General features: G+C 37.8%; 1 protein-coding gene across 1 annotated transcript in view; it reads right to left on the reverse strand.

The window, feature by feature from the left end:
- CDH23 (cadherin related 23) overlaps window positions 1-14,804 on the reverse strand; it is a 2,508,764-nt gene that overhangs the window by 425,348 nt on the left and 2,068,612 nt on the right. Inside the window, exons 24-25 of the mRNA XM_044056944.1 lie at window positions 8,562-8,664; window positions 2,566-2,691 (exon numbers count right to left, since the gene is read on the reverse strand). Of these exons, the coding sequence (XP_043912879.1) occupies window positions 2,566-2,691; window positions 8,562-8,664 (229 nt within the window). The remainder of the gene's footprint in view (window positions 1-2,565; window positions 2,692-8,561; window positions 8,665-14,804) is intronic.

The following is a 14,804-nucleotide window of genomic DNA, read 5'->3' on the forward strand; positions in this document are numbered from 1 at the left end:
CCTTGCCGAGAATTTGAAAGAGCAGCACTACCAGCCAGTCAGTTGTAAGGGAAGACAGCTGGCTTTAAATCTGCTGCCGCCGAGAGAAATGCTGGCTTTGCAAGGGACTTAACTGCTTTGCTAGGGAGAATGCTGTCTTCAAATTTGCTGCCGACTTTTGCTCTAGGTAAGCTTGTGTGTACCACCATAGGGAGATTGCAATGGACTAAACTTTGCCTGGGAGAATGCTGCTTTAAATCTGCTGCTGACTTTTGCTTTAGGTAAGGGTGTGTGTGCTGCGCTGAGAAAATAACTTGTTGAGAATGCTGCTTTTTGCTATGCTTGCTGGTGTGTGTGCTGCCGCTGAGAGAAATGGCTTAACTGCTTTGCTAGGGAGAATGCTGGCTTCAAATCTGCTGCTGACTTTTGCTCTAGGTAAGGGTGTGTGTGCCACCGTAGAGAGATTGCAATGGATTTAACTTTGCTAGCTTTAAATCTGCTGCCGACTTTTGCTTTAGGTAAGGGTATGTGTGCTGCCGCCAAAAGAAAATGCTGGCTGTAAATCTGCTGGTGTGTGTGTGTGTGTGTGTGTGTGTGTGTGTGTGTGTGTGTGTGGGTGTGAGAGAGAAAATGCCCCCAATGTAATTTACCTGGTGGCTAGAAGTATTTAGGCTCAAACCCTGTACCTTTGGTACAGGGTAAAAAAAGCCTAAAGTCCCTAGCCACTACTATTTCTCAGCTTTGCCCAGATTTTTTTTTTGTGCTAAGAGGTTGAGAGCTATGGTGAGAACTGAATTCACTAAATGATAGCCATTAAGTTTCAGTCTTCCTATTGTTTAAACTGCTAATTTAGGATAGTGGTATGTTGCACTGACTGTATTGTATAGTGTTCTGGGTTCAAGACTTCCCAGTAACATGCATGGCGGTAACACATTTTATTCTAGCAACTTCCCAAAATTATACAATCAGTGGTTAAAATGTGTCCCTGATAAGTCCCTAGCCACCACCACTTGTGAGCTTTGTCCAGGTCTTTTGTTCTAAGAGTTGAGAGCTATGGTGAGAAGTGAGAACTGAATTTGTGCTCCCCCATTATTGGCTTTGTTTGTCCAGATTTTTTGTGCTAAGAGGTTGAAAGCTATGGTGAGAAGTGAGAACTGAATTCACTAAATGATAGCCATTAAGTTTTAGTCTTCCTATTGTTAAACTGCTGATTTAGCATAGTGGTATGTTGCACTAACTGTAGTATATAGTGTTCTAGGTTCCAAATTTGCCAGTAACTTGCATGGTGGTAACACACATTTTATTCTAGCAACTTTCCAAAATTATGCAAGCAGTGTTTAAAATGTGTCCCTGGTTTTTGACCTTTTGCCCCCCCCCCCCAAAAAAAAACAAAACTGTAATTGAAAATAAGTGCGAGAAGCTATGCAAGATGCCTATGGCTTACATTACTGTTATTCTGTTTATAGTTTGGGTGTGGAAGCAGACTTTTATGATGGAAATGTTCTGAATTGGGCAGTTTTGTAATTATTGATTCATGCATTTTCTTTCATTGCTTACAGTACAGCCTACTGTAAAAATGTTCATTCAAACAAATTTAAAATGTGCCTAACAAGTGTGCTGTATTATACAAGGAATATAACTTAATAAAAGTCAGGAAGGTGTATCAAAGAAAAGAACACATGTATGTTTCTTGTTTTGTGTGCAAGGGGCCAATGATTTGATAACAAAAAAGGTAATCTTTATTCACCACTGGCTAGATGCATTTTCTTTGGATGTGGTACAGGTTTCAATGCTGTTTCAATGAATGTGAGTTTCAAGGGCAGAGAAGTTTTAATGCTAAGTCTATTTTCCTTGTGAGACAGTATTGCTTTGTTTATCAGCTGTCTGTTAGTGTTTGTGCATTGATGTGCTTCAAAATGTAAAAATAAAATCCAAATAATCATTGTAGAAGTAAAGCAGTATGCACACATTAGTGTTTATGGTAAATGGGGCGAAATAGCCAGGTAATGGGACATTGGAATGGCTGCAAGGGGACTCTGGTGCCATATTTTGGTTGTCTGTTCTTCAGTTTGTGTTCGAAAGTTGGTATCCCACAATTCCATCGGAGTGGGTGGGGTTACGTAAGTATGTATGCAAATTAGATGTTAATCAGCATACAGATTTGTACCTATTTTTCATGGCCCTTGTCCAGATCTTTGATGTTTCCAGGTTGAGAGGTATGCCCAGATGTAAAAGATGCATGGCAGGCAAGGTCAAGAAACCTTATGTGAAATTTTATGCCAATACGAGGCTAATGCTGATGCAATGGTATGTGCCCACACACTAAACAAAAGGAGAATGAAATGTTAAGTCAAGAAATATGAAAAGTAAGTTTAATTTGCCCGGATGTACTTTCTTGCTGAATCCACCAGGTTACTTTAATTTCAGAGCCCCAGAAAGAATTGCTGGTGGAATATACTGATTGTACAGAATAATAACTTTCTTTGTTTCCTGAGTAATACTATAATCTAGTTAACTTCTTTTCTTACAACTAGTTAGCTTACATTACTCATAAAATAACTGCACATAAGATTGCCATGTACTCACCGCTGTTTCTGTCAATGTTAAAGAAGTCCATCACTGTAGTTAATAATCGGTACATTACTGCTGCATTAGAACCCTGGTCAATGTCAAGAGCTACGATAGGACCATTGAGCACAGTGACTGTGGTACCTGTCCAAAGAAAAGGCAAGATAGGTTTCTTCAACAGTGCTTTAAGCATTTTTAAAAATACAAGTTAGATTAATTCTTGGCCTCTGCTCCCTCACTATTATAATTTCAAATGAATTCTTGAAGCCCTCCTCTAAATGCAGTGAACTGAAGATATATAGTCTAAGCTGTTGCCATGAATTATAAAATCAGAACTGTGATTACTGAATTTAAATTCATCTTTTCTAGCATGACTCTAAGACTAGTTGAAAATTATATGGATAATAAGATGAATTTCTGTGTTGAATGCTTTAGCCTGAATGATTACTGAAGAACAAATGATCTGTTTTAAAGAACAACATTTACACTTTTTAAACACAATCTGAAACTCTATCTTAAAACCCATTGGTTATGTCTCTGTACAAATCCAGACTAATCTCATACTATATCCCAAATACCCTCTCTTAAGACCTAATTCCTGCTCTCTGTGTCTTTTTAGATCAAGGCCTATCCTTGGCAAAAACATATCTTATCCTAATAGAGATAATTTAAAATACCTAGTTAAATTCTTCTGCATATAATTCTAAAGCATCCTACCTAAGGCAGGCAACAAGTATTGTTTAAACTGTGAGCACTGCTGAACTGTTGAAATTGGATGCATGTATTTGTTTAACAATTACTTTCTAGTTACTAATGAAGTCTTGTACATAAAGTCCAAAATATCTTATCTAATGCTTGTAACATGTTTTTTATACAAACTGTGAAGATTCCTGAACTGTTTAAAATTTGTAGTATTTAACTGTATAACAACTAGTACCTGTATGTTAGTAGTCTAGTAATCTCCTGGAGCTCCCCAGTAAGACTATCCCGGTCAACAAATGTAAAATAAAATAAATAATACAATAAACTATGTAAATTTCTGTTTCAAAGTCTTCGAAATTACAGTTTTGTCTTTTAGTCTAGCCTCTACATTATCTTTTTGTACGTATATTGTGTTGTTCATGATTTGATATTCATTTTGTTAATGATGCTTCATTGTTTATTAAACACATATTTGTACAAAAATACTAACACAGTGTGTGACTTGCTTTTTAAATGTAATATACACAACACACACACTTCATGATAACACATATATATTTTTGGAACTCTAAGAGAAGTTCCACTCTAACAGTTCTATACAACTCTTTGGCTTATTTGTAGCAAATATTCATGTAGCAATAACCAATGACTGGGTGTAGTATATTATAGCAGTAACCCATGCCTGGGTGTGGGTAATGCTGGATTTACCCACAGTTGGTGTGGTTTGGTCACGAGGGCGAAGCCCAAGTGGCCAAACAAAGACAACTGTGGGTAAATTCAGCATTACCCACACCCAAAAGTGGATTATTGCTATTATACAATGACATTATTTAAGAAAAAAAAACTTTTCTTAAATAATGGCATTGTACAATGCCTTCTTGCTGCCCTTCCGCAGCTGTCTGGTATTCTGTGGCAGTTCTGATGTACTGCTCATGCGTATGCTTAAGCAGTACATCAGAGCTGTGGGTGGAAGCAATGGAGAAAGCAAGATCTCCGTTGCTTTTTACAAAGTGTCTTGCTATGTTAAAGGAATTTAACATAGCGAGACAGCTTTAAAAAAAGCAACGGAGAAAGAAAGATCTCAGTTACTTTTTTTAACGCTGTCTCACTATGTTAAAGGAGTTTAACATAGCGAGACAGTGTCTAAAAAGCAACGGAGATCTTGCGTTCTCCGTTGCTGTATAAAAAGACTTATACTAATGGAAAAAGTCCGGGCAACCGGACCTTTTTCCATCAGTATAAGTCTGATTTACAACTTGCACGCTGACCAATCAGCATGCACATTTTGGAATATTAATGGGGGGTTGTTGTATAATGAAGATTTACCCATGGTTGGTGTGGTTTAATCATGAGGATGAAGCCCGAGTGATTAAACAAGACAACCATGGGTAAATCTTCAATATATCACACCTAGGAGTCGATTACTATTATACAGTGAAATTATTTAAGAAAAAAAAATTACATGCATTTCTTAAATCATGTCTTTGTATAATGTTGCCGTTGTGTTCTTCCACACTGGTTCCGTATCCTGTGGCGTTGTTGATGTGCTACGCATGTGTATGGAACCTACGTTCCCATGCTTGCGCAGTACATCACTTCTTTGGAAAGTAAGCAGTGGAGATGGGAAGATCACCTTTGCTTCTTTTTTTTTTTTTAACTGTGAAATTCAGAAAGTTTATCTCGGAATGGGTCTGGAAATTCTATCAAATCTGGTCACATAAAAACTTTGACTAGGTTTAGCAACAGGGACAGTCTCTGGTATTCTTATACAATTGGAACTTCAAGGATTACATCGGGATTACTTGAAGAAGATACACTATCCTCTGGAATTCAAATAAGTGTAGGGACACTCTGAGAAATAGAGTCTCTGGTGGTTCACAGACTGGTGATATGTTTCTTTGATTCCTTCCGAAATCCATTCCATCAGATTGTACGATGCAAGATCTTGGTTCTTCACTAATATTTTTGACAATTTCCACTTGGTCATATCCTTTAGATGCTTGCATTCTTAAAAATCTCTTCTTGTCTTAATGGTCTGAGGGGTTTCCTGGATTTATCATAGTACAACTTTTGTAGCTGGTGTTTTTTCAAAAGTTGACTGTTGGCCATTCTGTTGTTCTTTGCATTCAGAATCAATAATTGTTTACTGATTGGAAGAGTTGTTCTAGTCTGTTTGGACATCAATCTCTAAGCAGGCGAACCAAGCAAATTATCTCAACGAATGTTAATGAGATTAAGTAGGTTAAGAAAAACATCGGCACCATCTCTCCTGGATTTCTCCAACAAGTACTTTGCGCTTTGAACTGCACGCTCAGCTAACCCATTGGACTGTGGATACACAAAGTCACAAGACTCAGCAAAATTCTTGAACTGCTGACTTGTAAACTGTGCACCATAGTCAGATACGACTGTGTGGACTACAATGAACAGAAAAATGTCTCTTCAATTTCGTAATGACACTGCTAGATGTTTAAGCACTTTAAGTCTCTTGGATCAATACATATTTGAATATCATCTGAGCTTTTCTTATGAGCTACAACCATGGAGGATACTGCAGTAAAAGAACCGACTGAATGGTTAAGGACACCTAAAATCACAATTTTGTCAAGCTCTGCTTTTACTTAGTTCTGCATTGCTATCAGAACGTTCCTTGCTGGTCTGACAACTGGGCTTACTTCATGGTTTAATTTTGTGGAATATGTGATTGGAAGTTTGCCAAGGACATCTGTGAAAATATCAGCATATCACTAAAAATATTCTGTGTAAAACTATTGTGGTTGTTCAGACTTATATGGTGAACCTCTTTATTAAATGAAATCAGTCCCATTCTCAAACTATCTTTGAGGCCTAACAATGGCTGCATGTGTCTTTTGACTGTAAAACTGCAAGCCATAGCTGCTCCCAGCAGAATGGCATGTGAGAACTACTGTGCCATCAGTTTGAATCTATTCACCACCATAAGCAACTAGTTCTGCACACTTTGCTGAATCAAGTTTCAAATTTGTAGTGCTATAACACTTCACTTGGAAGTTTCCCATTAATTCAAACAGCACAAAATGTTTCACTCTTTGCTGCCAACTGATAACCTACTGTGTTAACTCTGTTTCATCAATCGCAGAGACACCATCAACATAAAAAGTTTGCTCACAATTCTCTATCTGATCTACTTGCTTCTTTGGATGCTCTCTTTTAATAAAAGTATGTGCCACTTCAGACTTGCAAAGCCCTTTGAAATGATTATGCTTTTCTGTAAGCTCATTTATTTGACAAATCTCAAATGCTCAATGTCAAATCACTGTCTCAAAGCAAAATCGCTTTCACTGCATTATTAACACCACACACAGGCCTGTTTTTTATCAGCTAATCTCTCAGATCACCAAATCTGCATGTTTTTGCTTTATTTCTTAAGTAGGTAAAATATGCTGCTATAGTTTCACCAGGCTTTTGATTTCTTGTGTAAAACATGTGCCTTTCCACTGTAATATTCGTTTGAGGGTTACACATTTCTCTAAATTTATGTTTTAAGCAGTCAGAGCCTTCCCGTGTTTCAGCCTGTATCACAATATGGTGGGTTCATCCCCTCCCCTGCATACATGGCAGGTGCATACACAAATGACTGTTCCCTCTCAATGGCTTCCAAACCCACTAAATTAAGAAGTATGAATGCCTTTGTACGTGCGTCTTTATCAGAAAATGCAGCCTGTATGAAAATATCATATTCGTGCTTAAACACTCGTCAATTCTCAGCAATATTATTATTATCAAACACCAGAGATCCTGGTCTGCAACATTCTTCCACCATAACAACAAAATATTTTTAAATATAAGCATAGGCCAGGTACTTGTGATTATGCTGAAATTCACAGCAATTTCTTTGAAAACGCTTTGCTTTAACAATGCTTCCACTGTGAACACTCCGAACACTTCTGATACCGGATATTTCGAAAAGTTTTAGTTAATGTGAAAAAGTAGTACACTGTGAAAAAATGTGGTTGTCTTAGCCTTTTCGTAGATTTTAACGCTTTGGAAATTATTTTCACCATTTTTTGTATTTAGTTTGAATACTTTTATCATTATGTCCCAGTTTCGGACATTTTGTTTATCGCGGTAAATATTCTGAAAGGTTTGAATGCTTCTCCCCTTATGCAGTGACTGAAAAATCATTTAAATCAGTTTAAGTACCTTTGAATAACTGCTGACCTGTTTGTGAGTTGGCTCCTATATATTCCTCCACTTCTAACTGCGTGCCTCATGGTTTGCGAGTTGCTTCACTTTGGATCCCATTCTGACACCATGTCGCATGTCTCTTGTATTCAAATGAGACACTGAGTCATTGTGATGGGTTCAAGTTGCTTATTGTACATAAACACATCAGGAGTTGTAACTGGAATATATATTTAAACTAACTGATTGACTCATTAGTTCAAACACACTCGCATGTGCATTTCCATTCACAGCTGCATTCACTCTGACTATACAAAATGGCACTGATCTTGCATGTGCTCAGTAACTTGTATGTACATGGTATCTAGCTACAGTCTGACTAGGTACAATACGCACACTGATCTACGGTCACTACCTAGTGAAATGGAGAAGAAGGTTCTGAGTGTTGGGGAGGGGGCAGGAACAAGAGTGGAAGGCAACCAGGAATGTTGGGATGTCATGGTAAAAATGGGAGTGTACTTTAATGGGAGGGGGTACTGTGTGGTGACCTGGAAAAAGAACGAGGATACCCGTAATTGGGACGACTATTTTGCAATTGTCATTGTAATGATAAGCTGAATTTTCTCAGACCTTTTCTATAATTTTTAATCCTGTAGTGGTAATTTATACTGATGTGAACTTAAGGAAACAGAAGAGTATTGGCTTGTTTTTGTGATTTTATGGACTGACTGGAATGTTCTAAACTTTTGTTTAATATTGTATGTTTCATATTAAAAAAACTACATGAAAGACTGGACACAAGTTGGCAAATGAGGTAGGGCAGTGTTTTAATACCACTCTGTAACCCATCAAGGCTCAGCCCGCGGTCTGTTACACTTTGCCATTTTATTAATCAGCGCTGTGCTGATACCAGTCTCACCTAGTAAGGAGATAATGCTTCTGTTTGTTTTCTTCTACTCTCACTCTAGGATAAAAATGGATCCATCTGAATGTATGACACTGGTTCTTGTAGTGTTCATTAACTGTAGTCGTCTGAGCTATATGCCTGTTTTATGTTTTCAGTCCAAAACCAACAAAATTAGGTATCAATAAAACTTTCTGTTTCAGTGATCTGATGTCCTGTTTCCCTTCCTTTACTTGTTACCAACCTGCAGGAGAGTTCTCAAGCACTTCTGCCTGATAGACATTCTGAGTGAAGATAGGTCGATTGTCATTCTCGTCCAAGATGGTGATGATTACGAGATCAGAGTCCTAGTGAACACATAAAACAGAAAATTAGATTCAGAAAAGAAAATAATAACATCAAAAGAAATTAAAAATCAATGTTCAGTAAAAACAATTGGAAAAACATTAGAAATTTAGCAGTTTGAGTTTGAATGATATGGAACTTCCTTTATAAGAAAAACAAAAATGAACCAGTCATCAACACAGCTGTTATTCATAAAGATAATAAAAGGGAAATGTGTAATTTCCAGAGTGTACACTCATTACCTTATGGTGCAGTGACTTCAGTTTGCACACAGAACGATTTATTAAATGGACAAAAATCCATATGAGCAAAAAGTATGCCCTTTGATGGATTATATTTTGTGAGTTAAATTTTAGGCAGCTTAGATTTTCAATAACAAGAAATATTAAATTGCAGGAGAGAGAGCAATACAGAAACATTATGATTTACATAGCTCACAAAAAACTGTTAAGTAAAGACTGCAACATTAATCCCTATACAAAGAAATATGCCTCTAAAAGCAATTTTTTTATGGATAGAAAGGCAACGGCTGAAATTTACAGGGTGCAACTCATGGTAAGTGTACAGTTTGAAGTGCTAGTTGTGACAAAATGTCTGGCTAAACCCCTGCTTCAAAGAAGCTGTTAAGGATGAGTCTGGAGTCCTCTTATTCTTCTCGATACAGTAGTACGTTACTTGGGATGTGACGTATGACTGGAGCAGAAATACAGTAAAAATACTTATCTTAGCAAAAGTGCATATGGACACAGCTAAAGATTTCATTCACAAGCTAAGAGTCATTATCCCATAACAAGGGCTTCCAAAAATTCACAGTTTGACTATAAATACCTGTAAACAACTATTCTCAAATGTAAGAACTCCTGCTAATGAAGAAGACCTAAAGAGTGGACTTTTAAATACACTAAACATTTACAAATTACTGCCGCACAACAGCTATATGTAAGACAAAAGCAGAAAAATGTTTTAATTTGTTGACTGCCTGAATGTCGACTTACATTTTTAACTTCCAGATTCTGATACTTTTCTATGATGGATTTCGTCTCAGGGACTGCATAGCACAAAAGCAGCACAGATATTGTTCTGTATCATCTCACGCGACATCTCAGAGCCCAGTAAATCTCAGATGATGCTATTCAGCTTAAGGTATATCATTTTCTCCAAAGAATAACTGGAAGCTAATATTTTTGCTGTAATGCTGTTAATTATGCTGTTCTCAATACCATGCAACAGCTTTACCACTGGAAATTCTTTCATTCTTGGAGTCTCATCCATCTGTTGTTGGATTATGGCTGCTTTGCTTAGTTATGTGCATCCTATCCTTTATGACTATTACTAATGTATGCCTGCCTAAGTAATCTAATCTAATCTAATCTAATCAAAAGACTATGTATTTTATAGTCGCAAAAACATTGTAGTTTATGAGTCTGAAGTTTGTTCAATTTACATGTACTTTTAGGAACTTTTCTCCCTAGGCTCCCTTGAAAAAGGAATCTAAAATCATTTTATGTTTTGTCAGAATGTATTTAAATGAAAAGTCTAATAGCAGAGATGGATAAAGTACTACACATAGCCAGGTGACTGGAGATGAGTTAGCGGCATGATTGCCTGATGCAGCTGTCAGTACCTGGCTTTACATGCACCTGGGGCTACTCTCAATACCACAGCTCCCCAGCTCTTAATTAAAGAACAAAAGGTCCACTCCTTGTAATTGCGATCATCCAGATGGCCAGATACATGCTCTCTCCCTCCTGCCCTCCTGCACCGAGCAAAAAAAAAAAAAGTTTCCATGCCTTGTGCCCAAACTCTCATTTCTCAGATTTTAGTTAAAAATAGAGAAAAGAAAAATATATTTTTTTTACTTTTAAACTGTAGCAAACTGCTTGCTAGCAATGTAGCAATTGATTATTACATTTTAGACCATGCGTGGAACGCTACATCACTCAGTTTGATCAGAAATGTAATACAATTGGTTATTACATTTTTAGACCACACGTGGAATGCTACATCACTCAGTTTAATCAAAAATGTAATACTGGCTTTTAAAAGCCAGCATGCACTAAAGAGCGACTGGGATGATTGATTAGATGGCTAATTGCAGCCCCCAACATTGTGCCTGGAGCAATTGCCCCATTCGGCCCCCCAAGCTTCACTACTGGAGCATACCCATTTTAGGGAGGGATGGTGGAGTGAAATGGAATTACACATGTGCTGCAACAATCCCTTGGAGTAGGGATAGTGGTGCAAATGCACAGCCTTGGGGGTCTGATTTAGGCTCACCAGGCTATTGCCTAGTGACATCCTTTAGCACAGGTATGTAAAGGCATGAATTTGCATGAGGACGGATGTTTATGCCTCTGCCTTTATGCGGATCACATGTCTCCCCTGCCCAGAGGTTAGGTTAGGTCACTAAAAATGCCCTAACTGCCTGGAAAGCTAGTATCCTCAAGGCTGCTAGAAAGATGGCTCCCATCAGGGCAGTTTTCAGCCTGATCTTAAGTGAAACTTTCTGGATAAAGGAATGTCTGACTGGTAGGACATTACGGCCAGTAGCCAAGGGGCATAGGAGCAACTCTCCATCCAAAAAAATGTAATTAAATTATTGAAAATTAATGAATCTAAGTTAGACTTGTATTTTATCCTGTTATAATACTGAATAGACAAGCTAATTCAATGGGTCTATATTATCTTGTCAAAAAACATGTTCAGTGAACACATCTTCATCGATAAGTAAACAGCGAAACCTGTAAATGCTGAATGGCCATATCAGTGACTTTTTTCCCAGGGGAAAAAAGATCTTGGCCTAATAACAAAAACAAACATTCAAACCCTACATAGTGGGGGGCTGTGCCACCCACATCCCCTTAACTAATTAAGCCAACTCTGAGATCGCACTACAGTTGGATAAAGGGCAAATCCCCAATGACAGCCAAGTGCTTTTTCCCCTGGGAAAAAAAGTAGCTGGTGTGCCTGTTTGGCGATTGCAGTGTTCGCTGTTTACTTGTCAATGAAGACGTTTTCACTGAACTTGTCTTTTGACAAGATGATATAGACCCAATTCAATAGCTACAAGAAAAATGAAACATCTTTTGTGGGGGCAAATATAAGGGAGGCTGTGAACTGCTAATAAGCTTCATCCTTTAGTTTTGGTTTGGGCTGCTCTAACTTCATTTCACCTTCTGTATGACCAGAACATGTCACTTAACCAGTCAATTTTCTTGCATCATCTCCAAAATGAAGTGCTTGTGCATACTGCGTTTGCTCAGTTACAAAATATGTCAAATAAATTCTAGATAGGTGATCAAAAACTCCTGCCTGTCTACAAATCCAGCAAATCTGCTGGGCATGGTCTGTACTCATATAAGGTTGCTAAGGCCTGGAACTCCTTACCTGTAACATTCAGGTCAATACCCTCCTTCCAATCTTAGACTTCCTAGCTAAGATTTGGCTCTGTTCTTGCTCAAAACCAGTATAAACTCTATCCCTAAATGTGAACAAATACCTTTTCATTCCTTACACCTCCTTACTCTCCCTTCTTCACTCACTTCCTTTCTGTCTAAATATACCATAAACCTGTTTTTCCTTAATTTGTATTCCAATTCATGTTTGTATTAGACTGACTTAGCTTTAATTTCTCTACAAACTGTCTGAAATTTTTCTAAATATTAAATGATTGTCATATTACTTGATTGATGGTTAACCAATATTTTTATGTTATGACTAATTCTTTAAAATTATTTAGACTGCAGATATCTTTGTTTTATTTTTGTAGATTCTAAAATTATTGTTCTTAAAATGTTTTGAAATAATTTTAGAGCTTTTCTCCCCAGGCCTTAACTGAAAATGGGCTTCTAACAAGTCAGACTTTCCCAGTAATCAAATGTCAATAAACAATAAATAAATAGGGTAAACTTGATTAACTAATTTACATTTGTTTACTGGGATAGTCTGACTGTGCTCAAAAGATCCCCCTTTCAGTAGAGATCTGTGGGGAAAAGCTCCACAATAAAAAAAACGTTTCCAGCAGGCACAGTAATACACGGAATATAAAAACACACACACGCATGCATACATGCGTGTACACACACACACACACACACATATACATATATATATATATGTGTGTGTGTGTGTGTGTGTGTGTGTGTGTATATATATATATATATATATATATATATATATATATATATATACATATATATTCATTCATTATTTATTTATTTCAGTTTGATAACCAGGGGGGGGTCCACTGGGCTCAGGAGCACGTTTTCAGTGGAGGCTCGGGAAGAAAATCTCCAACATTACATAGTAAATATTAGATTTTCAGATTAAAGTAACAATTAAAGATGCAAATACATAAGGTAAGCATGTTACAGTTAATATTGAGGGTGCAGATACATTATAAAATCAAAGACATGAACTGGTACATTGGTAACTTCGCATGTAAGTCATATGTTGAGAGGAAAAAAATCCAATGGTTGTATAGAAAATGTGTCTTGTTTGGGTAGTTATGGCAGAGCAGGTACACATGATAGGGAAAGGAGACCAGTGGGAGCAAACTAGATACAATGTATACACAATGTACATGAGATAACAGAACAGGGGGAGCAAACTAGATACAATGTATACAAAATGCACATGAGATAACGCTGAAGAGTCATTTCTGGAGGAGGTAAGTAGTAGGCAAAGGGGAAGCAGGGAAAATATGATTTAGAATGTAGAGAGAAGGCTAGGTGGGGAAGGTGCAACTGCACTTCCAGTTAGAGAAAAAATAGGAATGAAGATGTGATATGAAGTTGTCAATATTCATAGGTTCATAGATTAGTACTAAGCTAACTGCCCTTGCGAGCCATTTTAAGCCTAGCCAATTGTCCCTTGTGATACTCAAACCCTGCACCTTATGTTTGCAAGGCAAACACCTTAACCATTAGGCCACCCTCCCAATTGTCAATAGTATGTAGAGAAGGAGGGAGACAGTTCTATTTTTTGGCTAGGGAGAAGGACAGGAGGTGCTGTCCAGCAGGGCGGATTGGCTTGTAGACTGTGATAAGGTTTAGGTGGGAAGATCTAAGTGGCCTGTTAGGGGTGTAAGGTTGTAGGATGTTGGAGAGAGCAGGGCATATAGTAGGGTTAAATAATAGCCTATGGAGAGTAGTAAGTTGGAGGTAGTCGAGATGGTTGGGAAGTTCAAGCCAGTTAAGTAAGTGGAGGGCAGAGCAATGGTGGGAGGAGTATTTGGCTTTTATGGCAAATTTGGAGATTTTATTGCAACAACTTTCCATTTTGAAAGCGATGGAGGCAGATAGGTTAATTAGTATAGGTGCACCATACAATAGAAAGGGGAGAAGGTAGGTAGTGGCAAGGGTTTGTCTAGTAGAAGGAGTAAGATAGTGGATGCTTCTGTATAGTAGGCCAGGTTTTTGATGTATTTTCTTGATATTTAGTTGAATATGCGTGTCAAATTTTAGGTGTTCATCTATGCTGACCCCAAGTAGTTTGGCATAGGGAACGATTTCTATAGTAGAACTGCTGTGACTTCTAATTTGGAAAGAATTTTTATCATGTGGGGAGGATTTTGAGGGAGTGAAGAGTAGTATTTTGGATTTGTTAGCATTTAGAGATGGATGGTTTTGCAACATCCAGTCCTCAGAGGCAGAGAAGGCGGTTTGTGTGTATGACTGAAGTTCTGGGAAGTTGGTGGCACAGCAGATTAAAGTGGAGTCATTAGCATATTGTACTATTTTTGTATTTGGGATGGCCGAGTAGAAATCATTGACAAAGATGTTAAATAGCATTGAGCCAATAATAGATCCTTGGGGAACTCCAGTAGGAGTGGGAAGGAAGTCTGAGGTGCCTTTCTTCCATTTTACAGCTTGAGATCTATCAGATAGGTAACTTGAAAACCAGGACAGGGAATTGTGAGAAAGGTTTAGATTAGCAAGGTGGCTGAGAAGATGGGTATGGGAGATAGTGTCGGAAGCCTTGGAGAGGTCTAATAAAACTGTAGAAATTATTTTTCCAGAGTCGCGGGCGTGGTTGACTATATCTAAGAATGAGATGAGAGCAGTAATAGTGCTATGGCCAGGGCAGACGCCATGTTGGGTTTGTGAGATTAGATGGTTTGTAGTTAGGAAGGGCATTAGTT

Source organism: Protopterus annectens, chromosome 14.part0 (genome assembly GCF_019279795.1).
Source record: "Protopterus annectens isolate FY-2018-M chromosome 14.part0, PAN1.0, whole genome shotgun sequence".
In the NCBI taxonomy this organism is placed as follows: domain Eukaryota; kingdom Metazoa; phylum Chordata; order Ceratodontiformes; family Protopteridae; genus Protopterus; species Protopterus annectens.